The 16,737-nt window shown below is 51.5% G+C and overlaps 1 protein-coding gene and 1 long non-coding RNA gene across 6 annotated transcripts in view; one reads left to right on the top strand and one right to left on the bottom strand.

The window, feature by feature from the left end:
• Positions 1-16,737, bottom strand: part of LOC140630114 (beta-catenin-interacting protein 1) — a 155,274-nt gene that overhangs the window by 103,087 nt on the left and 35,450 nt on the right. The window contains exon 5 of one of the 5 annotated variants that reach the window (XM_072819736.1): positions 74-2,503. The exons of the other annotated variants lie outside the window; for them this stretch is intronic. Coding sequence (XP_072675837.1) covers positions 2,445-2,503 — 59 coding nt within the window. The 3' untranslated portion in view covers positions 74-2,444. Of the gene's footprint in view, positions 1-73; positions 2,504-16,737 lie in introns of those variants that run through there. 5 annotated transcript variants of the gene reach the window in all.
• On the top strand, positions 4,004-6,754 carry LOC140630117 (uncharacterized). Its single transcript, XR_012027899.1, has 3 exons — positions 4,004-4,424; positions 4,685-4,866; positions 5,703-6,754. It is a non-coding gene; the product is annotated as an uncharacterized lncRNA (long non-coding RNA).

Raw genomic sequence — 16,737 nt, 5'->3', positions numbered from 1 at the left:
CCCAGTAGCAGAGCCTGTGCGACATGGGGAAATCAGTGAGTGCACCCAACAACTCCAAGGGAGAGAACTCAGCTCACACACCACACTAGTAAAAATCTTTATTGTTAATTTTTTTCCCTCCAACATATGATATAATTTTAGTCCAAATATGGAGCCACAGCAACACCTTTGCTTCTGCTCAAATGACAAGACAGATTGGGGTCGTCACTGTTCCGAGAGGGAGGCCGAGACCTCGGCAAGGGTGGACTGGGGCAGAGCGCGCACCACAGGCCAGGACTCGGAGCCTTTATGGGAGCTACAGGTACAGAGAGAGGGCAAACAGCAACACGGCACCGGCGCCTGGTGACAGATGTCACAACCTGGGGGAGAAGGGCTGGAAAAAGCTTTTTCCCCAGGGGCTCAGCTGGAGCTACAGGACAGAGCCAGGAGTGAGTGTGTCTGTGGGGGCACATGCGCACGTGTGCCTGCACACACGGACCACCTCTCCCAGAAGACAACGCTCTTCAGGCCCCTGCTGGAGTCCCCACAGTCCTTGTTCCTTGGGGATCAACGGTCTTTGCAGGTTAACCTGAGCAGGTCAGCTAAGCAGGGCTGGGGGCCCATGTGTGGAGGTCATGGCCATCTAAAATGTGACCTTCTGGTGCAAGGCCCAGGCAATGCTCAGAGGACAGCATGAACCGCCCACACAGTTCCAGGGCAGCTCCAGTGATCCATGACCGCCCCAGCCCTGAGAAGGGGGAAATTTGGCTCAAGAATCTTCTCCTGGCTCTGGACACCTGGGGCATTTACTATCTCAGGAGGAGGGTGGAGGCTCCCCGTCCTCCTGAGGCCGGCATCTTCCTCCACTCCCCACCCAGGGTCCACTCTGGTGAAAGATACAGGGAGGAGGGGGGGCTATCCCCAAGGGCAGAAGCGGGGGCAGGTGAGAAGACCTGGGGTTCTCTTCCAGCCCTTTACATACGGCTGCTCTGCAGTGTGTTTCTGGGGACTGGGTTGAGGGCCAGCCTGATGGGACCTGCTCAGCGAAGGTCCCAGTTGGCACTTCGTAAATAAACGACGACTCTGTCCACTGCAGGCTGACATGAGAGAGACCCTTCTGAAGGCAGTGCAGTGAGGGGCACGGGTCTGGGCTCTGAGAGAACCCGGAGTGCTGGCCAGGGCCTACTGCCCAGCAGCAGGTGCCTTGAGAGCCTGGCTGGCAGAGGTCGGGGCTGGGTATTTAGAGCCAAAGGCCTCTAGGGCCTTCTGAGCCAAGCTGGGGCCTCTGTGAGGGTTCTAGGTTCCCAGGCAGAGACCTCTGCTCCACTGTGGGGTCTCCCGGCTGGGAGCAGCTCCCGCCCTTTACCCAGGGAGCCTTGGATGAGGCTTCAGGAAGCAGAGATGGGGTGAATGGCTGGAGAGCCAGAGCCGCCCAGTGCACTGCTCCTCTGCTCAGCAGGGGCAGGCCAGAGAGGCCCTGCCCGCGCTCCAGCACTTCCATTCCCCCGATGGGGAGCTGGCTGCTGGCCAACTCATGGAACTGATGCACATAAATCCTGCCTAATGATCACCTCTAAGCTTTGCCCGGCTGGTCCAGGACAGCACAAACCTCCTTGGGGGCTCTGTTTTCCAGCTGTAGACCATGCACGGGGTCTTGAAGGGTCCCCTTGCCAGTGGAGCCAGGTGTGGTCACTAAAACAAATGCACATTGCAGGTAGACTGAGCCCCCTAAGGTGGGGGGGAGCCCATGGCAACGGGAGTCATGGAGGAGCCAATGAGAAACCGAACACACATCTCAGAAGCCAATCAAATGCAAACACAAACATGTGAAAGTAGCAAGCTCTTTGTGTAATAAATATTGCAAAGCGCACTTGGTTTCTTTCTTTTTTTTTTTTTTTTCTTTTCAAGTCAAATATAACAACCAATGTCCCAAACCCTGTTTTCAGCATTCAAAAGAGAGAAGCTGGTGCTACCAGCAGAACACCTGCAGCCAATCACAGAAAAAAAAAAAAAGTTTCCCACTAGCTGGCCAATCAGAATCCTTTTCCAGTTTAAGCAGCCAATCGGGCCTCTTCACATTCCTAAAAAGTGACCTAAATAAAGCACCAGATCTCGGAGAGCTTCCTGGGAAGCCATCTACCGAGGCGCAAATTAAAAAAAAAAAAAAAAAAGGAAAAAGGAAAAAGGAAAAGAAAAGAAATAAAAATAAAAGGTTTCTGTTGGTCAAGATTTAAAAATAAAGGGGTTTCTTTCTGCCAATCATGAGTCCGTCCCTTTAAGCCAATTGTAACTGCATCACCGGTGACTCCCTCGATGCCAGCCCTGCTGAGTGACTGTGGGGTGGGGTGGGTGGGGTGTCGGGGCAGGGGGAATCGGGAAGGTGATCTGCTGCCACTCAGCTGGCCGAGTTCCACACAGATCTCTTGGCCCTTGCCAGCTTCCAGGGTGTTCCAAAGGGTTCACAGCTACTGCCTCCGGTCCTCCGTCTCCGACCTGGAAAATGCCATCACCACATCCTCTGCACCTGCAGATCAGGGGAAAGAACCGTTGGCTGGGCCTCTGGTGTCGGGCTGCAGTCAGGACAATACAAGGTGGCCAGGGTCCCCAATACACTGGTCCATCATGCTCGTCCACTGCACTGTGGTGCCTCCCCAGTACACAGTGCTTCCAAGGGCAGCCCATCTCCTCTCTGGGCCTTCCCTACAGCCTGGCCAGGGCACACGCCAGCAACCCTGCCATAGGGTGGCAGGGGGAGTGCAGGGGTGAGGCTTGAGGCTTGCTCAAGGCTATGCCACTGACAGGTCTGAATGACAAGAACCCAGGGCTTCTGGTCCTAGAGCAGGGCTCTGCTCACATCCCTTACTCCAAGGTCACCAAAGCCAGGGGTGCTGGGAACCTCCCTCTTTCTTCTCAAGACTCGTGTCCCTTTGGAGGTTCTTGCTCATTAGGGCTTCTAATAGCCATTCCCTCTTTGCCTGAAGCCAGCACCTGCTCGAAGGAGCATAGCCAGGCCCATTTCCAGCCTGCAGTCAGCCTGGCTCCTACAGAGATAGATAATGGCCAGAATTTTTATTATTGTTATTTTTAATCATGGATTTGAGATTCTGGTCCAGGCACTCATGAAATCACTTCCTTTGTCTTGTTTTCCGTAAGACAGGCTCTGACATGCAGCCAGAAAAGGCAAGAGGGAGGAGGGAAAGAGCTCAAAATACTGACCTGCTGGAGCTGCCCAAAGCTGCTCCCACAAGAAGAGGCTGCAGGGCAAGTGAGCTGCCAACAGGTCCCGCCCAACCCTCTGGGCCCTGGTCCTCCCTGAGGCCTACTGCTTTCTCCTTTTTTAATAGCATTTGTTTATAAGAATTTTTTAAAAAATCTTTAAGTAATCCCTACACCCAATGTGGGGCTCAAACTTACAACCCTGAGATCAAGAGTCCCACACTCTGCGGACTGAGCCAGCCAGGTGCTCGTCCCCTTTTTCTAAAGGATGGCTCTTGGTCATGCCCTGAACAATGCTCAGCGGCCAGTGGCCTTTCTGACATACTTCTCTCCTGTACTGCCCAAGGGATTTTCTCCAGAAGGAAAGGATGGGAAGAGCAGACACAGGGAAGGCCACAGAAGAGGGAGCCAGTGTGGATGGTGCAAGGCAGAGCTTTTGGCGTGGGACCCCGAGTCCAGGAAGGGCCCTAGGCATGGTGTTGGCAGCCTTCCTCCACACCACAGAGAAGTCTCCCCCCTCGTCCTAACTGTCCCACCACACATGGACTGGAGGAGGCACCAGCTGCGGGTGCTGCAGGAGAAGGGCTCACTCACAAGGTGGTGGCATCATAGAGATGTGCCCACACTCCAGTCACCAGTACACCAAAGTGCTGCCAAGGGAACCAACTCTGCCACTCGTACCCCAACCTGCCTTGATGGGGTTCTGCTGCAACCAGCATAACTTCTATTCCTGAAAGGGGGAGTAAGCTTCCAGACAGAGGCTCAAATTATCTGATTTCTTGGGGTGGGGGCTCCTTTGCTTGGAAAGCCCCACAGATCCTTCCCTGTCTTCTTGGGAACATTCTGTTCTCGCCTCAGTCCTAGGACCATGAAATATCACTGCAGGCAGAATTTTCCTAGCAACCACGGAATCCAAGATGACATCATACCCTGCATGGCAGCTGAGCTGGTTCCCTACCAGATGCTGGCTCTTCTCAGGCGCCGCCTGCCCAGCTCACTAAGCAGGAGGGGCTGGCAGGGACTGGGTGGTGGAGTGGTCAGCAATGAGCCATGGTGGCCCACCTGCTTCTTCCCTTGCCCGTCTCATGGGCTTTCTCTTGGGGACCTTAGGCCTCTGTACTGAGCTGCGGGCACAAACATAGCATTGGCTGCCCTCAGACGGAAGAGCGAGTCTGCAGAGGGACAGCCCGGACCCAGGGCTGAAGACGGCCAGCACTGCCACCTGCCTGGTGTGTGTGCCGGGGCTACGCTCTGAGGGGACCTCCTTGAGGTCACACAGGGACTCTGATGACTCTTATTAAGCAGGACACCTTAAGCAGATTTGCCAGAGTCCCACTGGTGCCACAGTGCCAGCTGGTCTCCCGTCCCTGGCGGGCGTGGGGAAACCGGCAGCTTTCATTTTTAGAGCCTCCCACTCTGCTGCTGGAGCTGAGGGTGGGAAGGGCCCACAGAGCTGCTGCCCATGTTGGGCCTGGTTCTGTTCCTATAGGGCTTGCTGGTTTCCAGGCCTCACCAAGAGGGGACGGGCCCTACCGGAGCCCCCTCTGTTCCATCGGCTGGCCTGTACTCATCATTCCACCAGGGCCTGGCCAGGAACCATGCAGGCCTCCAGGCAAGGATGTTGCTTTTCTCTCTCCTCTTCTCCATGAAACTTGGGCCAGCAACCTCACGGTGTGTGTGTGTGTGTGTGTGTGTGTGTGTGTGTGAGAGAGAGAGAGAGAGAGAGAGAGAGAGAGAGATTGCTGCTCAGTTAGCTGTTGTAATTGAGCTCCTAGAGCTTTAGAGCTGGGGCAGGGGGTGGAGGGTGGTTCAGGTTGGTGCTCATGGTCCCTCCTTCTCCTTTAAAGTCCAGTATGTTGTAACTCCCTTGGGTGCAATCACCAGGCTCAGAACAGGAAGGCCCAGCTCACTGTCTCCAGGCTGTCAGCTAGCTTTCCTACACCAATACACAGATGAGGCTGCGTCCACCTCATTGTTACCTCTGCTGACACTGTCTGGGCTCAGGTTCAGAACTTCCATTCATCCCTTCCCACCTGATGTAGATGAGCACTGGGCGGGAGGAGGTGACCAGGCTCTCCTGCTCAACACTCTCTGACACACCAAAAGACAAAGATGGCCAAAACCGAAGGCATCACGAGAAAAGAGAACACATGCCAATATCTCTTACGAATATAGATATTCATAATATCTGTGATATGCAAAAATACTCAACAAAGTACTAGTGAACAATATGGCAATATACAAATAGGATTGCATACTCTCAACAAGTGAGATTTATCCCAGAAATGCAAGGGTGTTTTAACACCTGAAAATCAGCTACTGTAACACAGACTATCAATAGAAAAAGGACAAGAACCATACATTGTCTGAACAGGCACAGAAAACACATCCTGACAAAATTCAACACCCCTTCATGGAAACACATTGAACAAGCTAGTAATAGAAGGGAGCTTCCTCAATCTGATAAAAAGCATTTACTAAAAACTCACATCTGTTATCATACTCAGTGGTGAAAGACTGGAAACTCTCTGCCTTCAAGATTAGGAAGAAGGATGTACACTCCTGCCATGTCTATTCAACATTGTGTTGAATGTTCAATCCAGGACAATTAAGCAAGAAAAAGAAATAAAAAGCATCTAAATTGGAAAGGATAAGAAGTAAAATTGTATTTGTAGGTGACATGGATCTTGCATATAGAGAATCCTAAGGAAGCCACTAAAAAACCATTAGAACTAACAAAGTTGCAGGATACAAGCTTAATATACAAACACCATTTGTATTTCTATACATTAGCAATGAATAATCTGAAAATGGAATTAAAACAATCTCATTTACAATAGCATCAAAAATAATAAAATACTTAGGAATAAATTTAACAAATGGAGTATAGACTTTGTACTTGGAAAAGTACAAAGCATCACTGTTCAAAAACATCATAGAAAGAAATTCAACACAACTCCTATCAAAATCACAGCTGCCTTTCTTACAGAAATTGACAAATTGTTCCTAAAATTCATAGGAAATTTACCTTGTACCATATACAGAAATTAACTCAAAATGCATCAACGACGTACATATATATAAGTGCTAAGATTATAAAACTCTTAGAAGAAAACACAGGGGGCAGCCCCGGTGGCGCAGTGGTTTGGCACCGCCTGCAGCCCGGGGCCTGATCCTGGAGACCCAGGATCGAGTCCCACATCGGGCTCTCTGCGTGGTGCCTGCTTCTCCCTCTGCCTGTGTCTCTGCCTCTCTCTGTGTCTCAATAAATAGATAAAAATCTAAAAAAAAAGAAAACACAGGAGTAAATCTTCATGACCTTGGGTTAGGAAATGATTTCTCATATATGACACCCTAGGCATAAGCAATAAAGGAAAAAAATCGATAAACTGGGCTTTCTCAAACTTAAAAGCATTTATGTTTCAAAGGATACTACCAAAAAAGTAAAAAGGCAGGGGACACCTGGATGGCTCAGTTGGAGGAGCATGTGATGCTTTTTTTTTTTTTTTAATTTAGATTTTTTTTAAAAAAATTATTTATGAGAGAGGCAGAGACATAGGCAGAGGGAGAAGCAGGCTCCATGCAGGGAGCTTGATGCGGGACTTGACCCCAGATCCCGGGATCACGCCCTGGGCCAAAGGCAGACGCTCAACTGCTGAGCCACCCAGGCATCCCAAGCATGTGACTCTTGATCTCAGGGTCGTGAGTTCGAGCCCCAGCATGGGATGCCTAAATGGCTCAGCAGCTGAGTGTCTGCCTTTGGCTCAGGGCGTGATCCCATGGTCTGGGGATCAAATCCCACACCAGGCTCCCTGTAGGGAGACTGCTCTTCCCTTTGCCTATGTCTCTGCCTCTCTCTCTCTCATGAATAAATAAATAAGATCTTAAAAGAAAAAAAGAGAAAAGCAGGAGACCTGGGTGGCTCAGTGGTGAGTATCTGCCTTCAGTTCAGGGTGTGATCCCAGGGTCCTGGGATCGAGTTCTACATTGCCTCCCTTTGAGGAGCCTGCTTCTCCCTCTGCCTGTGTCTCTGTCTCTCTCTGTGTGTCTCTCATGAATAAATAAATAAAATCTTTAAAAAAAAATAAAAAATAAAAAAGAGAAAAGTTTCAAAAATTAAAATACAATGAGAAGACTTAGTATTAAAAAAAAAAAAAAAAAAAAAGACACCTCGGTGGCCCAGTCAGTTAAGCAACTGCCTTCAGCTTCAGTCATGATTCTGGAGCCTGGGGATCAGGATCTAGCCTGTGTTGGGCTCCCTGCTCAGGGGGGAGTCTGTTTCTCCCTCTAACCTTCTCCCCTCTTATGCTCTCTCTCTCTCTCTCAAATAAATAAATACAATCATTTTATTTAAAAAAATGGAAAAGCAACCAATAGGATGGGAGAAAATATTTGTGAGTCATATACCTGGAATATATAAATAATACAATTTGATAATAATAAAAAGTCAGCCCCATTTTTAAAATGGGCAAAGAACTTGAAAAGAGATTTCTCCAAAGAAGATATAAGAACGGTCAACAAGCACATGAAAAGATGCTCAACATCATTAGTCACTATGGAAATGCAAATCAAAGCTACAATGAGGCACCACTTCACACCCACTGGGATGGCTGGAATCAAAAAGTGACAATGACAGGAGTTAGGGAGGAGGTGGAGAAGTTGGAGCCCTCATACATTGCTGGTGGAATGCCAAAAGGTGTGGCTCCCAAGCCCACTCCACCCTCAGCCTTCCCCACCTCAGCAATGGCAATGCCGTTCCTCTGGTTGCTCAAAAACCCTGAGAGGGGACTTCCTGATTCCATCTTCCAACCCCTGCCCCATCCACTCTGTGTACAGCACATCAGCAGATCTTACTGGCTCTACTTTTGTTATTTTTTCAAAGATTTTATTTATCTGAAAGGGGGGATCCCTGGGTGGCGCAGCGGTTTGGCGCCTGCCTTTGGCCCAGGTCGCAGTCCTGGAGACCCGGGATCGAATCCCACGTCGGGCTCCCGGTGCATGGAGCCTGCTTCTCCCTCTGCCTGTGTCTCTGCCTCTCTCTCTCTCTCTCTCTCTCTCTGTGACTATATCATAAATAAATTTTAAAAAAATAAAAAAAAAGATTTAAATATTTTATTTATCTGAAAGGTGGGGCAGAGGGAGAGAGAGAACCCCAATCAGGCCCTCTACTCAGTGTGGAGCCCATGCAGGGCTCTATCTCACAACCCAGAGACCACAACCCCAAGATCACAACCTAAGCCAAAATCAAGAGTCAGATACCCAACCGACTGAGCCACTCAGGCACCTTTATTATTTTTTAGTGGTTTTGTTTTGTATTAGTAATCTCTATACCCAATGTGGGGCTCAAACTCACAACCCTAAATAAGAGTTGCATGTTCTACCAAATGAGCCAGTGGGTGCCTCATATTGGCTCCATTTATTTAGTTATTTAAGAGAGAAAAAGTGAGAGAAAGGGAGAGAGAGAAAGAGAGAGAACTCTTGCACGCAAGCAGGGCTTGGGGATTGAGGAGAGGCAAAGGGAGAAGGAAAGAGAATCTTAAGCAGACTCCACGCTCAGGGCAGAGCCTGATGTGGGGCTCGATCTCACAACCCCGAGATGACAACCTGAGCTGAAATCAAGAGTCATACTCAACCGACTGAGCCACCCAGGTACCCCTGGCTCTACTTTTAAACTATATCCTGAATACATCACTATTTCCCCTACCACCACCCGGTCCAGGCTATCACTATCCCTCACTAGCTTCCTGTACCTCTTTTCCTGGATCTCCCCACTCCCCTGATTGTCCATTCTCCACACAGCAATCTGAAGGAAGTTCATAAAAACATAAGTCAGATCCTGCCACTCCTTGAGAGGCTCAAAACTCTCCAAAGGTCTCGTCTCTTCTCTTCTCTTCTCTTCTCTTCTCTTCTCTTCTCTTCTCTTCTCTTCTCTTCTCTTCTCTTCTCTTCTCTTCTCTTCTCTCTCTTTCTCTCTTTCTTTCTTTCTTAGATTTTATTTATTCATGAGAGACCCACAGAGAGAGAGAGGCAGAGACACAGGCAGAGGGAGAAGCAGGCTCCATGCGGGGAGCCCGATGTGGGACTTGATCCTGGGTCTCCAGGATCACACTCCGGGCTGACAGCGGCACTAAACCGCTAAGCCACTGGGGCTGACCTCTCCAAAGGCTTCTTAAGTAAACTTTCTTGTCGCACTCAAAGTAAGCTCCAAATTCCACACCTGGCCTGTAAGACCCAACATGTTCTGGCCTCTGGCTTCCTCCTCACCTCTTTTTATACATATCCTTCTCTGGGCTCTCTGTCCATATGGGCCTCCTGGGCTCTCTGCCCTTCAGGCACATGTAACTTGTACCTCAGGACCTTTGCACTTGCTATTTCCTTTACCTCAATGCTCTTCCCCAAGTTCATGTTACAGCTCTTGCACTTCATGCCAGCGTCTGGACAAAATCAGCTCCCCAGGCCCTCCCTGACCACAGCTTCCAAAACAGTGTCCTGTGGCAGTCCCTCAGGGAGCTGTAGCCTGCTTCAGTACCCTCAGCATGACCTACAGAGTCAGATATATTGAAGTGATTTTTGGTTCCTCATTGGAAAGCACATTCCCTGCTATCAGGGACTTTATTTTGATCATTCACACATTCACAGCACCTCGGAGAGTTCCTGGGACCCAGGATGAATCCTTATTTTATAGATGAGGAGCCTGAAGCTCAGAGAGTCGAAGCAACTCGAGACACGGGGAGGACCCAGACCTAGACCGTGAAGTCCATGCCTTCACCACTACCACTTCTTTTCGGGAAAAGGCAGTAACTGACCTTCTCCAGTCACCCAGAGCACTGTGGCGGCTCAGACTTACCGGCAGAGACTAGACCCATCCATCTGCTCCTCTCAGAATGGAACTAAGACCTAGGATTTCAAAAACATCACCGAAACAGCTATGGGATAGTTGCAGAGAATGCAACATGGAACCCAAAACACCAGCCTGGGAGGACTCCCGAGCCCAACTCCCTGCCCTGGCCTCCGGCCTCTACCAGCTGTCTCCCTAGTCCCATGATTCACCTGCTATGGGAATAGGGCCAAGGTGCTGGTGAAACACAGCTCTCTGAACCAGGGCAGGGCACTCGTCCCACGCCCAATGCCAGCTCTGCCTCTTTAACAGAGTCCAGTCAAGTGACTGGGCAGAGAAAAATGACAACTATGCAGGAGCTTAGAAAAGAGAAGCTGGCCCCTCACCGGGGGCGGGAGACAGACAATGGGCTCACTGGTCTGTTTGCAAGCTCAGGATGAATTCACACCAGCAGAATCGAAAGCCCAGAACAGGCTCCACACACCAGGACCAGCACACGGCCATCAAGAAGCCCGGTTCCCTACAGGATGCAGGGGGAAGCATGGTGTGGAGAATGCTCCAGGGGCACACAGACAACACCCAGCATTCAAAGAATCCCTCTTGGTATTTGAGGCTCTAACATAAAGGCTTTCCAAGGTCTTTTCATCAATGCATAAACACCTCAGTATGTTTCCTGGATTGCCAGAAGACGCTCCTCTCTGCCATATGTTTCTAGTTGGCTCAGTGATTATGGATGACAAAGGACAGGAAAGAGGAGCATGGAGGGAGCTGCAGCACTGAGGCTGATGTGGAGACGGTATATGCATACAGCTTGCTGCACAACCCTGGTGGGAGAAATCCTAGGGGAGCAGCTCATGCTTTTCCAGGAAAGATGGAGTTTGGTATTGGAAAGCCACAGACCCTGGAGCTCCAGCCTTGGGGCAGAGGAGGACTGCCTTGGACACCATGGACACCACACTCCCTCTCCAGGAGAGACCCTGCCCAGAGAGAAGACAGGCACAGGGGAAGGAAGGGACAAGGCCTCCTAGGCAGCCGGGATGCACGGTTCCTGCCTGCATTCCTCCAAAGCACCTGGCTGCAGGGGGATAAACTGACCCCAAGAGCTCTTCCAGCTCTGGATCCTGCAAAGCCCACCTTAAAATCAGCACTCAAAGGTGGACAGGGAGGGAAAACAGCTCTTAGGGCAGACCCTGCCTAGAAATTGACACATGGTATGAAAAGCCTGGACTGGCTCCCAAAGGTGGCCCAGGGCCCCACGGTCCAGGATACAGCCCTGCACAGATGTCACTGGAATAAAGGGAGCCTCCCAGGAACAGCATCAGTCACTGGTGGGCAGGTCCACATCACCCACCTAGGAGCCATGAGCTCTTGCAAGCCCTGCCTCCCACAGCCATAGAAAGAAGGGGGCTTTGAAGACAGCAAGGCTCTCTGAAACCCCTGCACCCCTCTCTGGCCAGAGCTTCCAGGACCACTCCAGAGTCAGATGCTTCTGACCTCCTAAGGGGCCTAACACCTTCCTCGTGAGAGTGAACAAGGAGGGACTGAAAAACTCAGAAATGGAACCCCGACACCTCAGAGGCGTCAAATTCCCATGGCTGCTGGAAGCGAGAAATGACACAGGAAGCTCATTTCAGCTAAGAGCTTCCAAACAGTCCAGGGCATCTGACCTGCTGAGCTCCAGCTATCCTCCATGCACACGGGTGACAGGCAAGAGAGGAAACATGACCACATGCTCCAAAGCGTCCAGGACAACTCCCACTTCCCATGTCTGCCCCTTTCCTGACCTAGGATTCTCAGTGGCGGTACGTCCTCCTGAGCCCCATGAGCTTGTTGTCAATACTAACTAGGGTCTGCTACCTAGCTACCCGAAACTGCAGTGGCTTGGCGACTAGCTCTGGGGAGATGAGCCAGGCAGCAAGGCTCCTGGAAAAACAGGTCCCAGACTCTCCTCCAAAGGGGAAAGTTTCCATGGGGATGAAGCTCCAGCACCACCCTGGACTAGGCCTCCTCCCAGACAAACCCACTGGGTGGCACGTGCTGTTTTTAGCAGCCACGGCCTAGAAGCCCAGGGGTTCTATACATCTCAGCGCTGATGCCTCAAGTTCCCAGGGGATGGCTTTTACCTAGAGACGGCATGACACTGGTTGCCATGGGGACAGTGGTCACAGATCCACCAAAGTCTCAGCAGCCAAACCAGGTTCCAGGCTCAGTGGTGCCTACTGGGCTCCAGGCTGACAACCACATCACCAGGCACTCGGGCTGTCGGAAGGTGAGCACATGGCACCAGATAGGGGACGGGCTCCTAGCAGAGGCACTGGGCCTCCTGACCAGCCAGCAAGGCTTCCCTGGACTTCGGGTCCTTCGGTGGACCCTGGCACCCCAGGACCTAGGCCTGGGTCTGATCCTGCCCACCTGGGCAATGTGCCCGCACATCTACTTCCATTTTCCTTTTTTTTTTTTTAATTTTTTTTAATTGACTTATTCATGAGCGACACAGAGAGAGGAGCAGAGACACAGGCAGAGGGAGAAGCAGGCTCCACGCAGGGATCCTGACGAGGGACTCGATCCCGGGTCTCCAGGATCACACCCTGGGCCGAAGGCGGCGCTAAACCTCTGGGCCACCGGGGCTGCCCTACTTCCCATTTTCCCATCTGTGAAACACGACAAATCACACCTATCCCACCCATCTGACCGGCCGGGATGACATCTGCAGCAGAAAGCATCAAAAGCCACTACTTGTGTGGTCACAACTCAGAGTTCTAGTACACCTGCTCTGCTCTCATCCCAGACAAGCTCCCTCAAACTCACTCATGATGTCCCACCCTCCCACTGTCCTGCTGAGCCTGACACACACACGCCCCCTACCTCTGGGGTTGTCTTCCCAGGTGAGGTACTTGGTTTCTTCAAATCCTTCGGTTCCCCCCACCCAAAATGTAAGCTCTCCTAGACCATTGAGCTTGGCTGTATGCAGAAGGGAAAGAATCGGGGAGGAGGGGTCAGGAATGACCAGGTCTTGGGGTGCCTGGGTGGCTCAGTCAGTTAGGTATCTGGCTTTGGCTCAGGTCACGATCTCAGGGTCCTGGGATGGGGCTCCCTGCTCAACAGGGAGCCTGCTTCTCCCTCTCCCTTTGCTCCACCTGCTTGTGCTGTCAAATAAATACAATGTTAAAAAAAGAAAAAAAAAGGAACGATCAGGTCTTCACCGAAAGCCCTGGTATATTCTCAAATTCTAGTGGACATCAGAATTGCCTTGGGAGTTTATTTCAAATGCCAATTCCCAGGCTCACCTGGCAGGCATTCTGATTCAGCAGGGCTGGGGTAGGGCCCAGGAACCTGCATTTTTAACAACTACCCTCGGTGATTCAGGGGTGGTAGCCTGGGGCCCGTACTCCGAGAACTCAGTGCTCCAGAGTGTACCCTGACCCCCACCCCCACCCCCGAGCTGATGTCCCCTCTCCACCAAGATTCTGAAAGAGACCTCTGTCCTCCTCTTCCACGTCCTCACTGATCCCAGTCCTGCGGCAATCTGGCTTCCAGCCAGGGCTCCACAGAAACTGTTTTAGGAAAGTTGCCACTGACCCTTTAATTACAAGCCCAGGGACCTTGCTGTCCCTCCCTCCTTTCAGAGCTGCAGTGCGTCCCCTGCCATCCTTGGTGCTGTGCTCATGAGGCTCCGTCCTCCCCTCTCTGCCTGCTGTGATCTCCCTTGACCCCACACCTGCCCCTGGCCCATACTCCTGCACCTGTTCCCACCTGGCACCTGAGCTCTGACCCAGCTCCCGCCCCTGCTAGACATCCCCAGGCCCCTCCCACTTAGAGCTCCCCTTCCTGCCTCTCCAGACCAGGGGCCTCTCACACTGGGCCCTAGGGCTCAAACACACCCCCACCCAGCTGTTCACCCTGCCTGTAGGTTCTTGGTCCCAAATGTCCTGCCTCTGAAGAATATCTGTATCCCCTCACATGTAGGGGTCACCATGACCCTCCAGCTATCTCCCTGCCTTACCCTCTGTCGTGATCTCTCCCCAGGGCTCACCCTAAATGGATGACGATCTGACCTGGCCATCCCTCCCCCTTCAGATCCGTGGTGACCCTGGCTGTCTTCAGGATAAACTCTGTCCAGAGCCACTGACCACCCACTGGAAAGCCACCATACCAATCTCTTAGGGGGACACGAAGACACCCAATACTCACGCTGGGCAGGCTCCAGAGGCCACCCCCCCACACACACACATTCCCACATATCCATCAAGGCTCAGCCACTAGCACCTTTTCTGGCTTTCGGGTTGGGCTTCCCTTTCCTCAGAACTAGGCACACTGTAATCTGTGTGCATTCATTCTTGTGTCTGTCTACCCTGCTAGACTGGCAGCTTGAGGGTGGGGGGTGTCAACTGGCACCACACTCAGCACATGGATTGATGGGCTAAAGTGGGTGAAATTGGCCCATCGATCCTGGATTGATGCTCTGCTCCAAGACAGAGGTCTGCCTTTTTGTGGGGCATTGGGAAATTAATGCAGAGTTGCAGGGGGTGCTTTGAAGCCTCAGAGGCCCTTGTTCTGGTTCTACATAAGAGAACCTATTAGACTGCAGAAAGGTCAAAGCAGCCCCTCCCAGGCCAGGACCAGAGGCTGGACAGGGCAATGGGCCCTGTGTTTCAGCACATCCTTTACCCTATCTTGGGATGCTTTTTTACTTTTTCTGTGTATCACATACACAATCCTTCTGATTCATTTTTCAGTTTGATTCAATGTATATGTGATCTTTTCTGTTCAGTTTTATTATTACTAGGTGACAGGTAATTCTCATGTAAGTGTTGACTAAAGTTAAAAATAAAAAGTTGACGCCTGGGGTGGCTCAGTGGTTGAGCACCTGCCTAAGGTTCAGGACATGATCCCGGGGTCCCGGGATCGAGTCCCTCATTGGGCTTTCTGCATGGAGCCTGCCTCTCCCTCTGCCTGTGTCTCTGCCTCTCTCTCTCTATGTCTCATAAATAAATGAATAAAATATTTGGGACACCTGGGTAGCTCAGCGATTGAGCATCTGCCTTCGGCTTAGGGCATGATTCTGGGATCTGGGATCGAGTCCCACATGGGGCTTCCTGCATGGAGCCTGCTTCTCCCTCTGCCTATGTCTCTGCCTCTCTCTCTCTCTCTGTCTCTCATGAATAAATAAATAAGTAAAATCTTTATAAATAAATAAACAAATAAATAAATATTTAAGAAAATAATTAGCCTCCCATCCCATTGCCTGGAATTCTCCTAGGCCCTGACTGCCATTTCAATCCAGGGTCTGTCACCATCAGGAGCCTCTGGGAGAAGCCGTGGAGTCCCACCTGGGGGAAGAAAGGAGCAGAACCCCCAGCAGACAGCCCATGCTCTTACAGGACTCACCTCCCAGAGGCCTGGTCTGCACAAGGACTAAGTAAACCAGCTCTATGCCAGAAGCCGGACTAAGGGCTGAATGTGTGACTGGGAACACTGCACGGTTCTGGGTCCCAAAGGGCTCCAGACAATGTGGCAGCAGCTACGCTTAGGAAAGGTCACAGGGAGCTCCAGAGAGAGAGGAGGGGCATGGGCTGACCCCAGAGGGTGTCAGAGAGGGCTGCATGGAGGAAGTGAAAGAGCAGAAGCTAGAGAGAGTGAGAGAGGACTCCAGGAGGAAGTCTGGCTGGAGAATGGGGCCCATCGTGCCAGCACCTGGGGACACTGAGAGGGCTATGTAGAGGGAGCAAGCAGAGAAGGGCACTCACTTGGTCAACCGTGAAGCCCATGTGGTGGTGGGCCCTCCTCGCAGTCACTGGCTCCCTGTTGGTTTGCCTGTGACCACAACTATTTTAACAAGGTTCCCAGAGTAACCCTGAGACCAAATGACCTATTTTAGGCTCTCTGGCAGCATACCCTGAGCAGCAGTCTTGGCTTCCAAGGGGGAATGCCAGAAGAACCCTGGGACAGCCCAGCTGGCTCCAGGCTGGGGACCTTCCCTGGAAAGTTTCTCGGGGAAAGAGCGTGATCAGAAGGAGGCTGGAACGGCTTGAGCAGCCACCACACCAGCACTGTGGTTCCCAGAGCCAAAAAGAGGGGCAACAGATCAGGGGATGTCCTCGGAGGCCCCTCAGTGGAGAAAGGACAGAGTTTCCTTAACAAAATGGCCTGTGTCTAGACCAGGGCCCCAGAACACCTGGACAAGACCCTGTCCAAGGGGATACACGAGGACGAGAGTCCTCCAGGCAACTTCTCACAGGGAGGCTTTGAACAGTGCCAGTGGGAGCCCAGGATGGACACTTGCTGGGCACCCCATTTCCTGGGTGATGCTGAGGCAGGAAGAGACTGGAAGCACTCAGAGAAACTTCAGGAGAAGGGCCCAGAATAAAAAGGCAGTGAGAAACTCTCAAGTGTTCTCTGTACCTTTAAAAGACATTAATTGCCCGAATCACCCCTATTCCTCAGATAAAACGCAGTCTTGCTTAAAAACGCACATGATCTGAAAGCCACTCCTAGAATTCATCTTAAAATAAATGATGAAGAGGAAGATTTACATGCAAGGATATAATTGATGCTTGCCACGTCCAGTGCCCACCCTGACGGCTCTGTGGCCCGAGCACCAGCAACCCTCTCCAGGCAGGTCTTCTCCCTACGGCAGGGCCCCGGTAGGGCCCTGACAGCCCGTGCCTCACAGCACTGTTGTGGTGACTCCCTGGGGTAACCTT

This window comes from Canis lupus, chromosome 3 (genome assembly GCF_048164855.1).
Source record: "Canis lupus baileyi chromosome 3, mCanLup2.hap1, whole genome shotgun sequence".
In the NCBI taxonomy this organism is placed as follows: domain Eukaryota; kingdom Metazoa; phylum Chordata; class Mammalia; order Carnivora; family Canidae; genus Canis; species Canis lupus.
This window is presented reverse-complemented; position numbering and strand designations above follow the sequence as displayed.